The following is a 15,457-nucleotide window of genomic DNA, read 5'->3' as shown; positions in this document are numbered from 1 at the left end:
TAGTTGGAAATTTCCCAAAAAATGTAAATCAATAGCTTTATTTTTCATTAAACCCAAGGGGAAAACTCAGCATAACCCAAGCATGAAGTGTGTCCAGTTTATTGTACAAGTGCAAATACTATTACAGACTGCATCCAGGAGTGTGAGGTCATCTAGGTGATGGTAGAGGGCTTTTTTCCCTTTGAAACTACCACAGCTTGTTCTCCAACGCTGTCTTCAATCAGTAGTGTGATGGCGCCATCTAGCTGTTTTGAAGCTGCTAAGGCCACTACAGCTTTCTCTGTGGGGAAGCCCATCTTCTCCAGCTGCTGAAGTCTGAAGAATAATTAAAAGAATAACAATCAGGAATCTGTAACAGCTATCAAGCATAAATTCTATGAGGAGGGATCACAGTATTGCTGACCGCAGAGATGAGACTGATGATTTGGGCACTTCAATCTTTGAATCAGGATCGCCTTCAGGAGCATCCTTCAATGAGGCCAGTATCCCTGCCCTCAGCATTTCTTCCTCTAGCACCTCTGCTTCAGACATTTCCATCCAGGACTGCTGGTGGAAAGCTGCAGGATACCTCTCCAGAGGAGGAGACACCTGATCTTGGGGCACCAACTGGGGAGGTGATCTATCAAAACAAGTGTTAGGACCATGAAATCTCTCATAGCCAAACAAGTAGACTGTAACTACCACAGCAAAATTAAGGTTTCAAATGAATTCCAACACCTTTGAGAAGTTGCATAAATTGGCAATCTCAATCGGGTTGAAGTGGGAATGTATGCACGAACAGGAAGAACGTCAAGAATCCTGGCATCCTCCAGTTCCTGCAGTGTCCCAATGAAATGCTGGCGATCTGAGAGTCACTTTAAGTATTTTAAATGAGACCAAAGGGCAGTGATGTGTAATTTGAATAAAGCATATTTTTGATTGTTGGGCTAAACATTTAAGTGACTAATTGAAACTCTGAGGTTCCACAAAAGCAAACTTTTTAAAGAGTTTGTAGGTTTCCACAAAAAAGAATAAATTGTGGGGGAAAAAGTAAAGTAAACTTAATAAAGATAAATTATTCTTTGACAATCATGGAGTGACTTGCAGACAGAAGAGGATACAGTTGTGTCCGATGCATATCGCACAGAAGTGAAGCAGAGCAGGAGTGCCCGGCAGCAGCAGAAGGCCAAGCAGCAGAAGAAGCCATGGTAGCATCCAGACTGGTAAACACCTTAGCAGCCTCCTTTGTGTTGTCTGGCGGCATTGAGCTGTAAACAGGGCGAGCTGGATGGCAGAATACCCACAGATCCGACTCGCTTCTCCTCCACCCACAAAGAGGACCAGAACATAAAGTAGAGGTAAAAGGAACATAGTGAGGAAGGAGAGGGCCAGCAAGGCGACCGTTCCCCATCGATGCTCCTGGCTCGGTCCAAACAGCAGCAAGAGTACCACACTGACCAGCAGCGAGGCCACATCCTCGTGACTAAGAGCATAGAGAAACACATCTGGAGACAGGAATGACAGGTGTTTTCATTTAATTCATTCTTGGCTACGACTGCTTTGAAAAGTTTCTCTTTTTAAAACGTGCTTACCTCTAAACCTGGGAAATTCTCCTCCTGGACCTAAACTAAGATTTGCCTGGATCCCCAACGCATAGATCAGCAGAATCGAGATTATCAATGAAGACGTTCCCAAGCAGAACCCAGGCCGATCCGATCCAAACCACAACAACCTCACTGGCACGATGATCCGTCTCAGCATCATTGAACATCAGCCTGGAGCAGCCTTTTCACTCACTCGTTCTAAGGAAGACATCTGGCCGTCATGTCAAAAGAAACAAAGGCTTACAACTAAATACCTGCTTCTCTTGTAGCTGGAAAAATAAAGTCCATCATCATAAAAAAAACACTAACAGTAACACAGTAAGAATAATTCACTTTGAGTCAATCAAAATATTGACGAGGCTATTCGTGACAAACTAAACATCCCTGAGCAGTTAATCCATATATTGTTTCCCTTTTTTAAAAGGTAAACTGAAAATAAAATTGTGGTAATTTCAACTTCCGCAAATCTTCTTCTACTTTTTTAGATTTTGTTGGTTACAATGTTAGAAATTCCCTTTACCGCCACCTACCGGATGCAATGCTCAAGCAGGATGTGCACACATCTTTTATTAGTTTTTATTCCAGTCCCCACTAAAACTATAGCTCAACAAATAATGCTGCAACTCTATGTGGAAGGCCTATGATTGGGAGACAAAAAATTAACAAACAAATTTTTTCGAGAGATTTTAAATAATTCATATTACCCTTCACGTTTAAAAGAAAATATATTTTGAAGAATTACAGCACCACAGAAGCTAAAAGGATATGAACATTATATCTATCATATCCTATCCCTCACAAAACAAAAGATGTGAACTTTAAAATATTAAATGATATATACTCTTCCAATCATTTTTTTACATTCTCGCTTTAACTGGGATGGTGATCTTTGTGTCTTTTGTGGAAAGGATGTAGAAACGGTGGAACATTTTTTCTTTGAATGTTTGCATGTAAAAGAGTTTTGGTCTTCTTTTTTTCATATTTGGCTCAAATCAATAAATATCATCATTAACCCTTTAAAATCTGGACTTTCTGATTTATATACTGGTTGTAATTTCGAAGCATATTATACATACTTGTAAATCCTTAAAGGTGAAACCTCACATTAATGGATTACTAAACCGTCTCAAATTATTCTTTAAATCTTTACATTACATGAATCATAGAATTGACATTGTATAATTCATTGATTTATTTAAACTTTTGCAAAAGCCCCTTATTTTTATTTATTATTATTTTTTAAGTTACATTTGTTTTCATATTTGTTTTTTGTCTACCTTTATCTCAGCATTGATATTGTTGTCATTGACAAACATGCCGTGATTGTTTGTTATATAACAACAACAACAACAAAGTTTTGTCACATAGTAGTGTTTTTTGAGAAGACATGAAATTGTATTTAAAATAAAAGAAACAAAATATGAAGATCCCACTGTGGTAAACTGGCTCACGTGTGGAGTTTTTAAAAAAAATATTTAATAATAATATTTTCCATATAATGATATGAATAAATTCTGATGTTGTAATGGATAAATAAATAAGATTTATAGTGCTTAAACTGTGTGGTCTGACAGATGATCTGCCTAATTTTAAAACTATAGAGTAGACTATTAATTAAAGGCATAGCAAGCCTGTTTGATGCAAAAAAGTACAGACCGCTTAACAGCTGAACTCAACTTTCATTACAATACTTTTTTTTTAATAAACTTTATTATTCAACACAAATAGAACAAGTATGTATGACAGGAACAATAGTCATAACAACAACAATGTCAGGGGATGGTACATGTATTACAAAAAGATTACAGATGCTATGAATTAAAAAGCAATTGCCAATAATGACGTGAGTATTAAACTTTATTTAAAATTCTATTAAAATTATGGGTCGTCTTCAAGTCTCGCGAGAATACACTGGTTTTCAAATGGGAGACAAACGTTTTTTTCTTTTTACCCAGAGTGCAGCGTCCATTCGGTCTTTCACAGGCAAGCTAAAATGGCGTCAGCTCCCGGTAAACGCAAAATTTTTACCAAAGTCACGATATTTACATTTATTATTCTTTGGAATTAATCTGTATTTGTTATTTAATGGTTTTGCATGTGGGTATTTTGTAGTATTTAGCGTTTATGTGGATTGTTTAAAAATGTGCCGTGGCGTGGACGGTGCAAGCGGCTTTGTGGTAGGCCTTGTTGTTTCGTGAGCTTCAACCATTTTTGCCGTTTTCAGTCTGTAACCTTGTTTTTTGATAATTTTTATATTTATCGTACATCCTCATGCTTAAAGAACTCAATCATTCATTGAACATTGTTCATGTAGTGTGTCCTTATCTTTAGCTAACAGGCATAGCATTAGCATTGAATTGTGACTCAATTGGCCCGTAACGTGCTAGCTTAATGGCGCGCAAACGAAACGTCGATGTTTCGTCGCATTTTAATTTAAAGTATTTTTTTTATCTTTTGTTTATAAGCAGATTACAGTTCCTACAGTCAGGCCAGTGCTCAACCAGGGTAAGCATTACTTTGTTTTATACCAATAAAAATTAAAAAGAATTATTAAATTAGAAGCTCTTCAGTCAACAACAGCCAGGAAATAAAGTTAAATTGGTTGATACCCATGTCAAATTACAGAACAGCTTTGGAAGTCTTTTTTGGATATTTCTTTTGCAGGTATGCCTCTTATGGCACCCAGCCATCACAGAGTTATGGACAAACAGCACAGGTGAGATTTGTAAAACAGCAGTTTGATGATGTGTGAAAACTACTGTATCACTATTTGGTCATATGCTGGCTCCTCTGTTCTTAAACCCGTTGAATCTTGCTATAAAAGAGCAATAAAACTGCTGGACAAGAATCACCGTTCCTGCCATCATCAGTCACATTCTTAACAAATATAAAATTCTAGGTTTTGAATCTTTCAAATCGGTTTTTCTAAGGTCCTTCGTGGTTTAGTCCCTCCAATTTTTAATCACAAATGACAGTAACCAGAACATTTTATGACTAGACATTGATTTAGAAAAATATATAAAGTTAAGATTTATACTGTTTATATTTTGTGTTTTCTTTTACCTCTGTTTTATATTCAATTTTCAACGTGTAGGTTCTTCTTAAAATCAGTTTTTGTTTCTTCAGTAACATTTACCTCCCAGGAGACGGCATATTGAAATTATCCTGTGGCCAAAATCCAACATCTCTTTTTTAAATGAATGCATATCAAACGCAAAGACTTTAATTAAGTTTAATTTATTTTATGTGATATTCATATAATTTATATTTATAAATGTAGGTAGTTCCTGGTTGCATGTGCTTGCCTAGCAGCTAAAGTAGGCTCTGTTCTAACAGCAAAGTTATGGTCAACAGAATTATGGATCATACACCCAGCCTGCTGCAGCTGCTGCAGACAGCAGCTACACCCAGGCGACCCCTGCAGCTGCAGGATACCCTCAGCAGCAACAGCAGTATAGCTCCTCCTATGGACAACAAGCATCAGGTAGGTTTTTCTCATCAGTGATCCCATTTGGATTTATTAAGACTGATGGATTGATAACAGTCTAAATGAATACATGATATTTGCTTCTGCTTTTAAAGTTTGCTTCAAACTGGTGCCTGCATTTAGCATGAAACTTATTTCTCCCCAGCTGCAGGCTATCCCGCTGCTCAGTCTACAGCTCATGGCTATTCGCAGTCAACTCAAGGCTATGGAGCCAGCGGGTATGATAGTACTCCAGCTGCAGCTACCGCTCCAGCCGCATCCCAGTCGTATGGCTCCCAGCCAGGCTACACCGCCCAGTCCGCCTACACTGGTTATGGTCAACAGGCAGCTCCAGCTGCACCGCAGAGGTAAATGTGCCTCCTTAGGAAGAAAAAATAATCACACCATGTAAATTCTTCAGTTGACTTGAAGTTATAATACACGACTCATAAGGATGATGTAATGTCTCTGTGATCATGATCAAAACAGACCCCTTATTTATTTTGTCTCTATAGTTACAATGCTAGCAATCAACCAGCTAGTTACAGCCAGAGCAGCTACTCACAACCTGCGTCATATGGACAACAGCAGGCTGGTTACCAGGGTCAACAAGCAGGTTACAACCAGCAGCAGGGTTACCAGCAGCAGACAACTCAACAACAAGCTCCACCTGCCTACCCTCCTCAAACTGCTGGTTCTTATGGTCAGCCTCCAGCCAGTCAGTACAACACACAAGGTGGACCACCTAGTTACAACCAGTCCAGCCATTACAGTACGTTTTATGTTGTGCTTTAACTCCATATATAAAATGGAGCTAAAGAACAATTTGGTTTGGCTCTGTGCTCACCCTACATGGTGTGATCTGATGTTTGTGTTGTTCCTTCATAGGTAGCTACAGGCAGGATGGTCAGGGTGGAAGTTCTGGTTATCCTGGCTCTGAGCCCGGAAGGTACTCAGGCCCAGGGGACAGCAGAGGTCCTGGCAGGGACGGCTTTGACCGTGGTGGCATGATGCATCGTGGTCGCGGAGGCATGGGGCGTGGAATGGGGTAAGTGTGCTTCCTTAGTGTCTTCCATTGTTTTGCCTCTGCAGGTGCTGTAACCATTTGAGGCAGGGCTGAGACAAGTCATTTCAGACATTTGCAATTAACTTTCTTGTAGATACAATGCAGCATTGAGTTATTTGTACGCTGTTACTGAAATTGACTTTTGTTTGAGTACCGGGGTGTTGAATCTCAGTTTCAGAGAGCTGTATCCTGCTTGTTGGATATGTTGCTATCTCGATTCGGTAGCAACATAGAAGGGGGAAAATTACATTCATCACTGACGGCTGGGATTTGACACCCCCTACTAAAACATGATGGTCATTAGTCTTTATTAGCCTTCAATAAGTGCAGGCATATTCTTGATTTAACCTCAGCCCTGCCTCTTTTGGTTTAAGGTAAGTTCCAGTTTTGATCACCATCATCTAGACCTGTGCAAAAATTCTTAGCTTCAAAAGCTTAAGGACTTTAGATATTATTTTATGGGTCAAGAGCAATAGTGGGATGTTCATATGGTATGGTTTTTCAAAGAATTAATACATTCTCAAAATAATATTGCAGACACAATCCAGCTGCTATACATCTTTATATATTTTTACCTAAACTCGCTCAGGTGCTCTGGTATTACACCGGGAATAAATAGAGAACAAATAGAAGTGTTTTTCATTTTAAAGCACTGAAATGCTTTGTTCACTTTAAACGGCGGGCCATCCTGCTACTCAGTCTACAACTCATGGTTACTCACGGCCAACTCAAGGTTATAGAGCCTCAGGGGGAAGGTTTTCAGCTTTTGGTTTGGAGTTCAATTTAAAATGCCCGTTTGCTTATGGTTCTAAGGTTGTTGGTACTTTTTTATTTTATTGGTATTTTTCACAAATTATTGCTGTTTCAAAGGTTTTTGATTGGTTTAGAGAGAATTTTTCACAGACAGGAGCTTGTTCGGGTTTTTAAAAACATATCGGGGGGGGGGGATAGTCAATTTTGACCCAATTGAGCAAAGCTTGTTTCTCAACTTTTCCTTTGGTTTTTGAGTTTATTCAGTGGTTTCAAAAGATAAAAACACAACAGGTCTTTTGTTGTCACAATTTTTCTTTTTTGGGTTTCTGTGGTCGGAGTCCCCATTAGCTGTCTCAGTGAAACTGAAGTTAAGACATTGATGGAAAAAAAGAATTGGGTTATTAATTTTCACAAGGATATGGTAGATTTTTTATGGTGTTCCCACTTCTGGTTGGAGAAGACAAAAAACGGGCTTAACAAACATAAAATCAAAGCTAAGAGCAAACACTTGCATGTGTATTGACCTAAAAAGTACACATTTGACTGTATTTTAAGGGTGGTTTTTATGAGCATCAATGCTATGGGTTTTAATGTGTTCCACTTTAATCAGAGAACAAAACTTAAGGATGCATACTACTCTTTTCCAGTGAAAAGAAATGGTCTGCCTAAAAGAAGTGTTCTTCGAATAGGTGGGCCCATTGATAAAATGAATCAAATCGATCAAATATTCTTTGCCTTTTTCACAATCCCCAATCAAAATTAAAAGCCACACAAATGAGCAGATTATTATTCTATTTAAAATTAATTTAAATTGAGGTCAAATGAGGTGGGGTTTGACATTTGCTTTGGGTGACGCTCAAAAGATGAAAAAGTACATTTAAAGTTGATACTTACTGTTTGTAATTCAAGGAAAAAAGTCAATTTCAGAATCTACAACTTAGGGTTTCCCCAGTGATCTTAAAAACAATGGACAGCTCAACCTCTCCCATCTCCTGTTTCCAAATAGGAAGTACTATTGCTCCCTGATACTGGCGCCGCCATGTTGAGACCAGTTGAAGTGATTGGTCAAAGTCGCTCTAGGTCATTGTATCTATGACAACTACTGTCCAGTGGTTATCAACATGGGGAAGCCCGTATCAGGAAAGAATTGTGCTAGAGCTGGAGGTAACGCCTTTTAATGGGTGAGGTCACACCTCGATTCATCCGTTGATTTTACAGTCTACGGTTTTCCCTTTTTTGGATTTGGTTTGGTTGAATTAATCATTCAAAAGCCTAGAGTGGCATGCCAGTGCATATCAGATGTTCCTTGTGTCTTTCAGTGGATATCTTGGGCATTTAGAAGCAGTCTGTCTGCATGACATGTTCAGGGTTTCTTTCTTTTCTCTTTTTAAAATGAAATAACATTTTACATGCACTTCAAATCATTTTCATATATTTAAAAATAATTTAATGATTCATAAACCCCCCTAAAATGAGTTAACCTGTGTTTGGGATACTTATGCTCTTCAGATTAGTCCTACAATCTGCACAGGTATATCCTGGGGGTGGGGGGGTTACTCTGTCATTTCTGAAATGTTTTTGATTGCTTTGTGGTTTGGAATACATATGTTTGATTTTTCATTTGAGCACTTTTTAACATGCTTTGTCACATTTATACCGTACAGGTAACAGAGCCATTTAAAACCATCTTTTCTCTTAAAAGTATCTGTACTCAGTGCAGACTCGCCAGCTTAAGCAGCAGGAAGGAGCTAAAACAAAGATTCGAAGTCTCCCTTTTATCAAGAACTGAGGATGGTGTCATTCTGTGTGTTTTCTGAACAAGCATGATGGGTTTCTGAAAGTATCAGTCTTTATTTTAACTTAAATTATCCTGGATAGACACTAAGATTTTTTTTCTCTCTTTTGGTGTAGAGTTTTATCAATGTGTACATTGTATGTTTTTGTTAAAAAAAATTCTTTCTGTATTTGGTGAATGTGATCCCACTTCTGTGAAATTTCAGATGCATTGTTTACTTTTGAAGCTGTACCTGTGGTTCAGCCTCATGTTAAAAATGATTCGATGGCTTTTTTGAGGTTCACAATTTGCCATCAGTGCATCTGAAATCTTTCTTTTAATGTAACAATGTTTTTTTTTAATTTCTTTATTGAGCACATTTAAGAAGTAAGAAAAGCATGTTAGTCATTAATACTTGATCACACCTGTAACTTTGCACAACTACAAACTGTCACTGAAACTGTATTTAGCTAATATATTTATATATACATCCCCTCAATTAGATTGTGTGTGTGTATATACTTCATTCTGGGGAGGTATTTAGTATTCTGTGCAGTGAGTCAGTTAGAATGTTTTGATTACTCCCTCAATCAAGCCACTTTTTTCCAGCCATGGAAGTGGCTGTAAAAGGAAAACGCCTTCATATCTCCATTTATTCCCTCATAGCAGCGCTGGAGACAGAGGTGGCTTCAGTAAGCCTGGTGGTAAGTTAACGAGTATTACACTGGTTAGTCCTTTCAAAGACTCAAACATTTTGGGCAAATTCTTTCTTCGTGTATTGATGTGTCGCATTGTGGTTTATACAACATTTATTCATAAAACACATCTCAAAGTATTGGGGATCTTAAAACATGCCTGAGACCAATTTTCTCTGGAGTATTTTGTGTAATTCAGCCACTTAAGGTTTGACAACTTTTTGATGGGTTTAACCACACATTAAGTCTTTAAATGCTCTTAACAGTCAATTGCATTTTTTATTTCCAATATTAAGGATTCTATACTGTACTGGTCTTTAAGGCTATTCAAACAAAAGGGTTTGACTGGTTTGTTTTCAAGTCATTTTTGAGGGAATTCTGTACCCAAAGGTACTATTTTCAACTTTCTGACATGAGTTGTGGATCTATAAACAAACATGGGGATTATGATCAGTAATAATTGTCAGGTTGAGACTGTTAAATATAACTTTATCAAATACTGACTTATCTCAATCCTGTTTCTTTCTTCCTCAACCAATGGTCCACAGGCCCCATGGGTGATGAACGAGAAATGGGTGAGTTGAAGACCAAAAAAAGCTCCTTGTTCTGTTTGATACCCATAGCGTTGACATCTGATCGATATTGTAATTGATTTTGTAATTGGGTCCTGGCAGGACGACCAGAGGAGCAGGATGATTCCGAGAACAGTACGATTTACATCACAGGCTTGACTGAAAAGGCTAACCTGGAGGAAATGGCTGAATTCTTCAAACATGTTGGCCCGATAAGGGTAGGTCTGCTCTTGCTTGTTTTTAACGAGGGCTTTGGGAGGATTCATATCTAAAGAACCTGGACGTTAAATGTACATAGTTTTGCTTCCATTAAAACTGTTGGGTGGTGGTTGTTTTCCAATCCTGCAAAAGAAAATAGTTGAATAATGAACTTTGCATTTAAAACGTGCTAAATGTTTAATGAAAACCACTGCCTTCCTTTTTTAAAGATGAACCGCAGGCTTGGCCAGCCAGCTATCAACATCTATACGGATAAGGAGAGCGGAAAGCCCAAAGGAGATGCCACTCTGTCCTACGAGGAGCCCATCTGTGCCAAGGCTGCTGTAGAACATTTTGATGGTTTGTCTTCAAATACACTAATATTAAAGGCATCAGTTGAATGCCACCCACCTTTCCAACCTGTAAATCCCTTTTGTTCTCTGTTGCAGGAAAGGAGTTTCAAGGCCGACGGCTCAAGGTGTCAATGGCTCGTCGAAAGCCAATGCTGGGTGGCGGAATGAGAGGGGGCATGCCCATGCGTGATGGCATGATGGGCCGAGGAGGTTTGTGATTGTTGTCCCTGCTTTGCAGACTCGTGCTTATAGGGGTGCAGGAGACTGAATATGATCAAACATCTTCATGAATTCAGGCATGATGGGTCGTGGAGGAGACAGAGGAGGTTTCGGCCTTCGAGGTGGTCCACGTGGAATGGGTAGAGGTGGACCCACTGGAGGCAACATGCAGCAGAGAGCTGGGGACTGGGAATGTCCAAATCCGTAAGGCTGACTCATCATGCCATGCTATGTTTGCTCAGTTCTTTGCATGTGTCTGTGTTCAGTAACTGGAGTCGTGTCATGTGCTCTCAGTGGCTGTGGCAACCAGAACTTTGCCTGGAGGATGGAGTGTAACCAGTGCAAAGCCCCCAAACCAGAGGGTCTTGGCGGCGGTCCTCCCTTTCCCCCTGGAGGTGACAGAGGCAGGGGTGGAATGGGAATGCGTGGGGGCAGGGGCATGGACCGCGGGGGACCTGCAGGAGTCGGGGGTCCCGGCGGCCCCGGAGGCTTCCGTGGAGGCTGGGGAGGCGACCGTGGTGGGTTTAGAGGACGCGGTGGAATGGACAGGGGAGGTTTCCGAGGGGCCGGGCGTGGAGGCCCACCAATGGACCGAATGGGTGGCAGAGGTGGAAGAGGAATGGGACCACCAGGTGGCAAGATGGATATGAGGCAAGACCTGTACTTGAGTTATGATAGTCACTTTATTTAGTGGTCAAAACATTTTTATGAATGAAACATTTTTCTTTATTTAAGAAGTTTTTCATAAGTTTTTCTCGTTCTTTTTAGGGACCATCGTCAGGAGCGCAGAGACAGACCTTACTAAAGAGGCACAGTTCTGTGGAAACTGTTTTTTAAAAACCCTTTTAAGTTATGATTCCATATTTTGATGGTGTAGAACTGCTTTCACATGTCTTGTGCAGTTGGTAAACTCATGGCTCATTTTTTTCCTCTAATTCATGTTTATGCAACGTTCTGTATTGTGCATGTTTTTGTTTATTTTTTAACATGTAGATTAGCTTTGAATTTGTATCATACGACAATGCAGTTTACTTCATTGGTTAGTATAATTGCCTCCCTTCTCCCACAAGTTATAATTGTATGGTGATAAACTTGGGAAATAAAATTTTACTGATTTGATGTTCATAGATGTGTTTCTTTCCCCTCGTGAGATTTCATCTGCAGTACTTCTGTTGCCAGTAGGTGGAGCAGGTTGGCTTGAAGTCACTGTTTTGGCATATCACAAAGTTCAAAGGATGATGCTTAAAATGTTTTGATTTTTGGTCAACTGTAGTTCTAAAGTACTGCTTTTTTGCTCTTTGACTGCATTTGATTTTTTATATGAAAAGGATCATTTCTTAATAGAAGAAATATTCCCTTTTTGTGCCCCTTGATTTCATTTTGCCTCATTAATCTTCAATAAACAGAAAATACATCTGAAATGTTTCGTAAGCTTAATTAGATATTGTGTCACAGATGTTTTTTTTTTTAAACATCTGTGAACCATATGGCTATAAAAGCTCTCCTGTTTCAAGGGCCTTTTTCACTAGTCCTGTGTATGACTTTCTATAGAGTTTAACAAGTGGAGTTCATTTATAAATGTTGGTCCAACAAAAGGACGAAGTGGATTTGAGGTCAGTCCCAAGCAGAAAACGTTTACGTTCACTTAAGTCAGAGTGGTCACTCCTTTAAAGAATGAACAGTCCTCTTCCTTTAATAACAGAAAAGCTGATTCATCCAAGCCCAGAGGATGACCTCATCAACCCCCACCTTCTCCACATTCTGCCCCCCTCCCTTCCCCCTTTCCTTGTCTTTAACAGACACATCCCTCTTTTTAAATGAAAACAAGCCCTCCTCAGGAAAAGATGTGCTTCAATTCAAACCAGAAACTCCAATAAAGAAGGGCTACGAGAGAATGAACCTAAATATAACTTAACCGCAGTGTTTATAGTTTGGGATGAAATTGTCTTTGTAACTTTTAAATAGTTCAAGGAAAGTTACTACCATCTTTTTTTTTTTACAGCATCCAAAAAACAGATTTAAAACAATGAGAAGAGGGTTAGTAAAGCTGTTAAACATGTACTTTCGATAATTGATGGTGAATAATTGAAACATTTTTGCCTTTAATGACTGAAAATCTGATGTTCAGCTGCAGCTGTGATCTCCTGGCCTATAAGCAGATGCAGCTGTGTTGTGGTTGTCGGTGTTGGAGCTAGACATGCAGCTCCTCCTGGCTTCAAACAAACCGGGAAGAAAACCAGCATAAAAAGAAATCTATCCAAAAGAGTGCCAGCTCCAGTGGGCTCAGACTGTAAAAAGCTCAGCTTTAAAAGATGGTTTTGTTTGGGTAAAGAGGTATGTAACAAGTTCTTGAGTTACATATACTCTAATAATGTAAAGAGTAGTTGTTGCACTATAATTTTTACTATTTAAGAAATTAAGGAATAAATATGAGTAGTCTTTACTCAGCAAAAATTGACTTTTTGCAGTTTCTTTCATTTTGTTCCATTAATTTGGGGATGCCCAGTAGTATCAGCAGATAATTAGCAATAATTTAGTCATCTTTCTTTTCAGATTTCTTAGCTAATGTGACTTGCAAATGTGTGTTGTGGTTGACTTGATTCAATAATATTTTGATGGTATAGGTCTTAATACCCTGTTAGTTTGGTTTCTTTCTAGACAATTTAATTGACTTGTTTGGACAGTTTTTTTTTTTTTTTTGCCCCACAGTAGCCTAATAATTCAAGCATATCTAGAATCTGTGGGGAATTATCCTTCAAATCTGTGTTTGGTTTAATGAGAACTGAACAAATTCTCAACACAATGAGAAAAATATTGCTGGATAGAATTTCTGAAGTACATCTAGGAAATCTTTTGTAAAAACTAGACGTTTCACTTTTTTTTCTCCACAGATTTCAACAATTATGACATTAAAAGAGTTTAAATGTAATGTAAAGGTGGGTAACCTTTTCAATTTAATTATCTGTAAACCTCTGATCAGGCTGCGTTTGTTTTGTTTTTTTAAAGTAAAGTTTGCATTCAATGTTTTTTTTTTGATTATATTCAATGTGTTCCAAGTACCTTCTTTGCAATCTGGTTATTTTATTCTAATCTGATTATTTTCTTTATAAATTAATTACTTTAATTGTGTCAAATTACTATGTGTCCAAATACTTTTAATTTGATTACACAACATCTAAATGTTCAGAGTTTGAACGTATGGAATCAGTACATCATTAATATTTTTAGTAATGATGTGTCTTACCTACTAATAAGTTGCGTGAAGCACTTCAAGTACAAGTTAGCAGTTATTTTTTTACTGGCCAGTAAAGCAACTTATTACTTTTCTATTATCAATAAAGGTGATTTGAAATCCGACATATAAAAATGTTTATAAACAGATCAATGGTGTGAATAAAATAATATTTTTTTGTTGTAAAAATACTTGTTATTGGTGCTTTCATGCATTACGTCTGAAAAGCATCAGTTGCAGTTTCACTTCAGGTTCTGTATGCTGCAGGCTCATTCAATGCTTCTCTGCAGGTTACTCCAGATGGAAACGGTCTATATTCTTGAATGATTTTTATCTCACTAGAATTTTCACTTAACTACCTTAATGACATCTATTTGCAGATTCTGTCTCGTTGTATAATGAGATGTTATTTTTGTTCAAAGTTTTGGAAAAGACATTTTTTTTAAAATATTTTTCTATGTTTTTTAAAATATATTTCGCCTTAGGATAAAATGTTTCTTGTAAATGTTCCTTAGAAGGGGGAAAGTTGTTAAAGCTTTTTTTTTTTGTTTAAATGATAATGTGAAAATTGTCAACAAATGTCTAAATAAATGTTGGAGATTGTAGATTTATTTATTAATAAACTTCAAGATTGGAAAAAAAATGTAATGCTGATTTGTTACTATTTTAGTTGTTTTGTTATTTTATATGATTTGCTCACCAAATATTCTTTCAAAAGGGAGGTTTGTTGTACTCAAAGAGAGTTCCCCTCTAATCACATCCTGTTGGGCCTTGGCAGGGTTCACCCTGGACAAGTAGCCAGCCCATCGCTGCAAGAGGAACTCATGAAATGAAATAAGAACCAAAGCTAAACTTTGCTGATCTTTGGACAACGTTTGGTTGACTGCTACAAAGGAGTTACCCATTTTGACCAAAGCTATTTGTTCCCATTTTCCATGACAAATGTGTGAGCGGAGCTTTTCAAACCTGACTGTAATAAAAACAGCGAGAGCTGCAGAAGAAGAACCTCCTTTGTGACTTTGTTCCATCCTTGTAATGTTTGTTTTCGTCTAAACGGGTTTAAGTTCCCAATTAAGCTACTATAAATAAATGTAGAAACAATGTTACTGAGTGAGAAAGTTTTGAATCCCAACTGGAACCTTTTTGTGTAGAGTTTAGTCTCCCAGACATAAGTATGTTTTCTCCAGGCACTTAACGTCCTCCAACAGTCCAAAAAGAACTTGTTTCATGGGTTAATAGGTGTCCTTGAATTGTCACTATAGGTGTGTTTGTGAGTTTGTGGCCTTGGAATGGATTGTAACCTGTTCAGGATGTACCCTGCCTTTGCCCAACTGGGTTGGTCCCCAGCAACCCCAAAATGGATTCAACAGGTTGTGAAGAGGGATAGATGGGTGTTACTAACTCAAGTCTGTTAGAAATACTTTCTTTGGCTGTAGAGAGTTGTTTCTTTGTTATTTTGGTTTGCCTCTGGGCTTTGTCAATGATAAAAATGTGCTATGGCTCATTAAAGGTTGAAAAACACCCCAGTAGATCATGTGCTCTTGAA

The 15,457-nt window shown here is 38.2% G+C and overlaps 2 protein-coding genes across 6 annotated transcripts; one reads left to right on the top strand and one right to left on the bottom strand.

The window, feature by feature from the left end:
• Window positions 1-83: 83 nt before the first annotated feature.
• Window positions 84-2,246, bottom strand: rhbdd3 (rhomboid domain containing 3). Its single transcript, XM_020705932.1, has 6 exons — window positions 2,114-2,246; window positions 1,572-1,781; window positions 1,101-1,484; window positions 718-844; window positions 404-619; window positions 84-315 (listed from the first exon to the last, which is right to left on the bottom strand). Exons 2-6 carry the CDS (start codon window positions 1,741-1,743, stop codon window positions 153-155), a joined length of 1,062 nt encoding a protein of 353 aa, XP_020561591.1. The 5' UTR covers window positions 1,744-1,781; window positions 2,114-2,246; the 3' UTR covers window positions 84-152.
• A 1,263-nt stretch (window positions 2,247-3,509) lies between these two features.
• ewsr1 (EWS RNA binding protein 1) lies at window positions 3,510-11,804 on the top strand. Of its 5 annotated transcripts, none has more exons than XM_011479155.3 (15): window positions 3,510-3,592; window positions 4,052-4,088; window positions 4,248-4,299; window positions 4,938-5,067; window positions 5,216-5,417; window positions 5,565-5,785; window positions 5,938-6,097; window positions 9,309-9,346; window positions 9,886-9,912; window positions 10,012-10,127; window positions 10,338-10,467; window positions 10,557-10,670; window positions 10,757-10,883; window positions 10,974-11,330; window positions 11,448-11,804. In XM_011479155.3, the coding sequence occupies exons 1-15, from the start codon at window positions 3,577-3,579 to the stop codon at window positions 11,482-11,484; spliced, it is 1,764 nt and encodes a 587-aa protein (XP_011477457.1). In that variant the 5' UTR covers window positions 3,510-3,576; the 3' UTR covers window positions 11,485-11,804. The 5 variants fall into 5 exon arrangements, with proteins under 5 accessions (XP_011477457.1, XP_011477455.1, XP_011477456.1 ...); XM_011479153.3 differs by having other exon boundaries at window positions 3,511-3,592; window positions 5,565-5,821; XM_011479154.3 differs by having other exon boundaries at window positions 3,527-3,592; window positions 4,049-4,088.
• Window positions 11,805-15,457: the final 3,653 nt, after the last annotated feature.

Source organism: Oryzias latipes, chromosome 9 (genome assembly GCF_002234675.1).
Source record: "Oryzias latipes chromosome 9, ASM223467v1".
Taxonomy (NCBI): domain Eukaryota; kingdom Metazoa; phylum Chordata; class Actinopteri; order Beloniformes; family Adrianichthyidae; genus Oryzias; species Oryzias latipes.
Note: the sequence above shows the minus strand (reverse complement) of the source record. Positions and strands in the feature narration are given on the sequence as shown.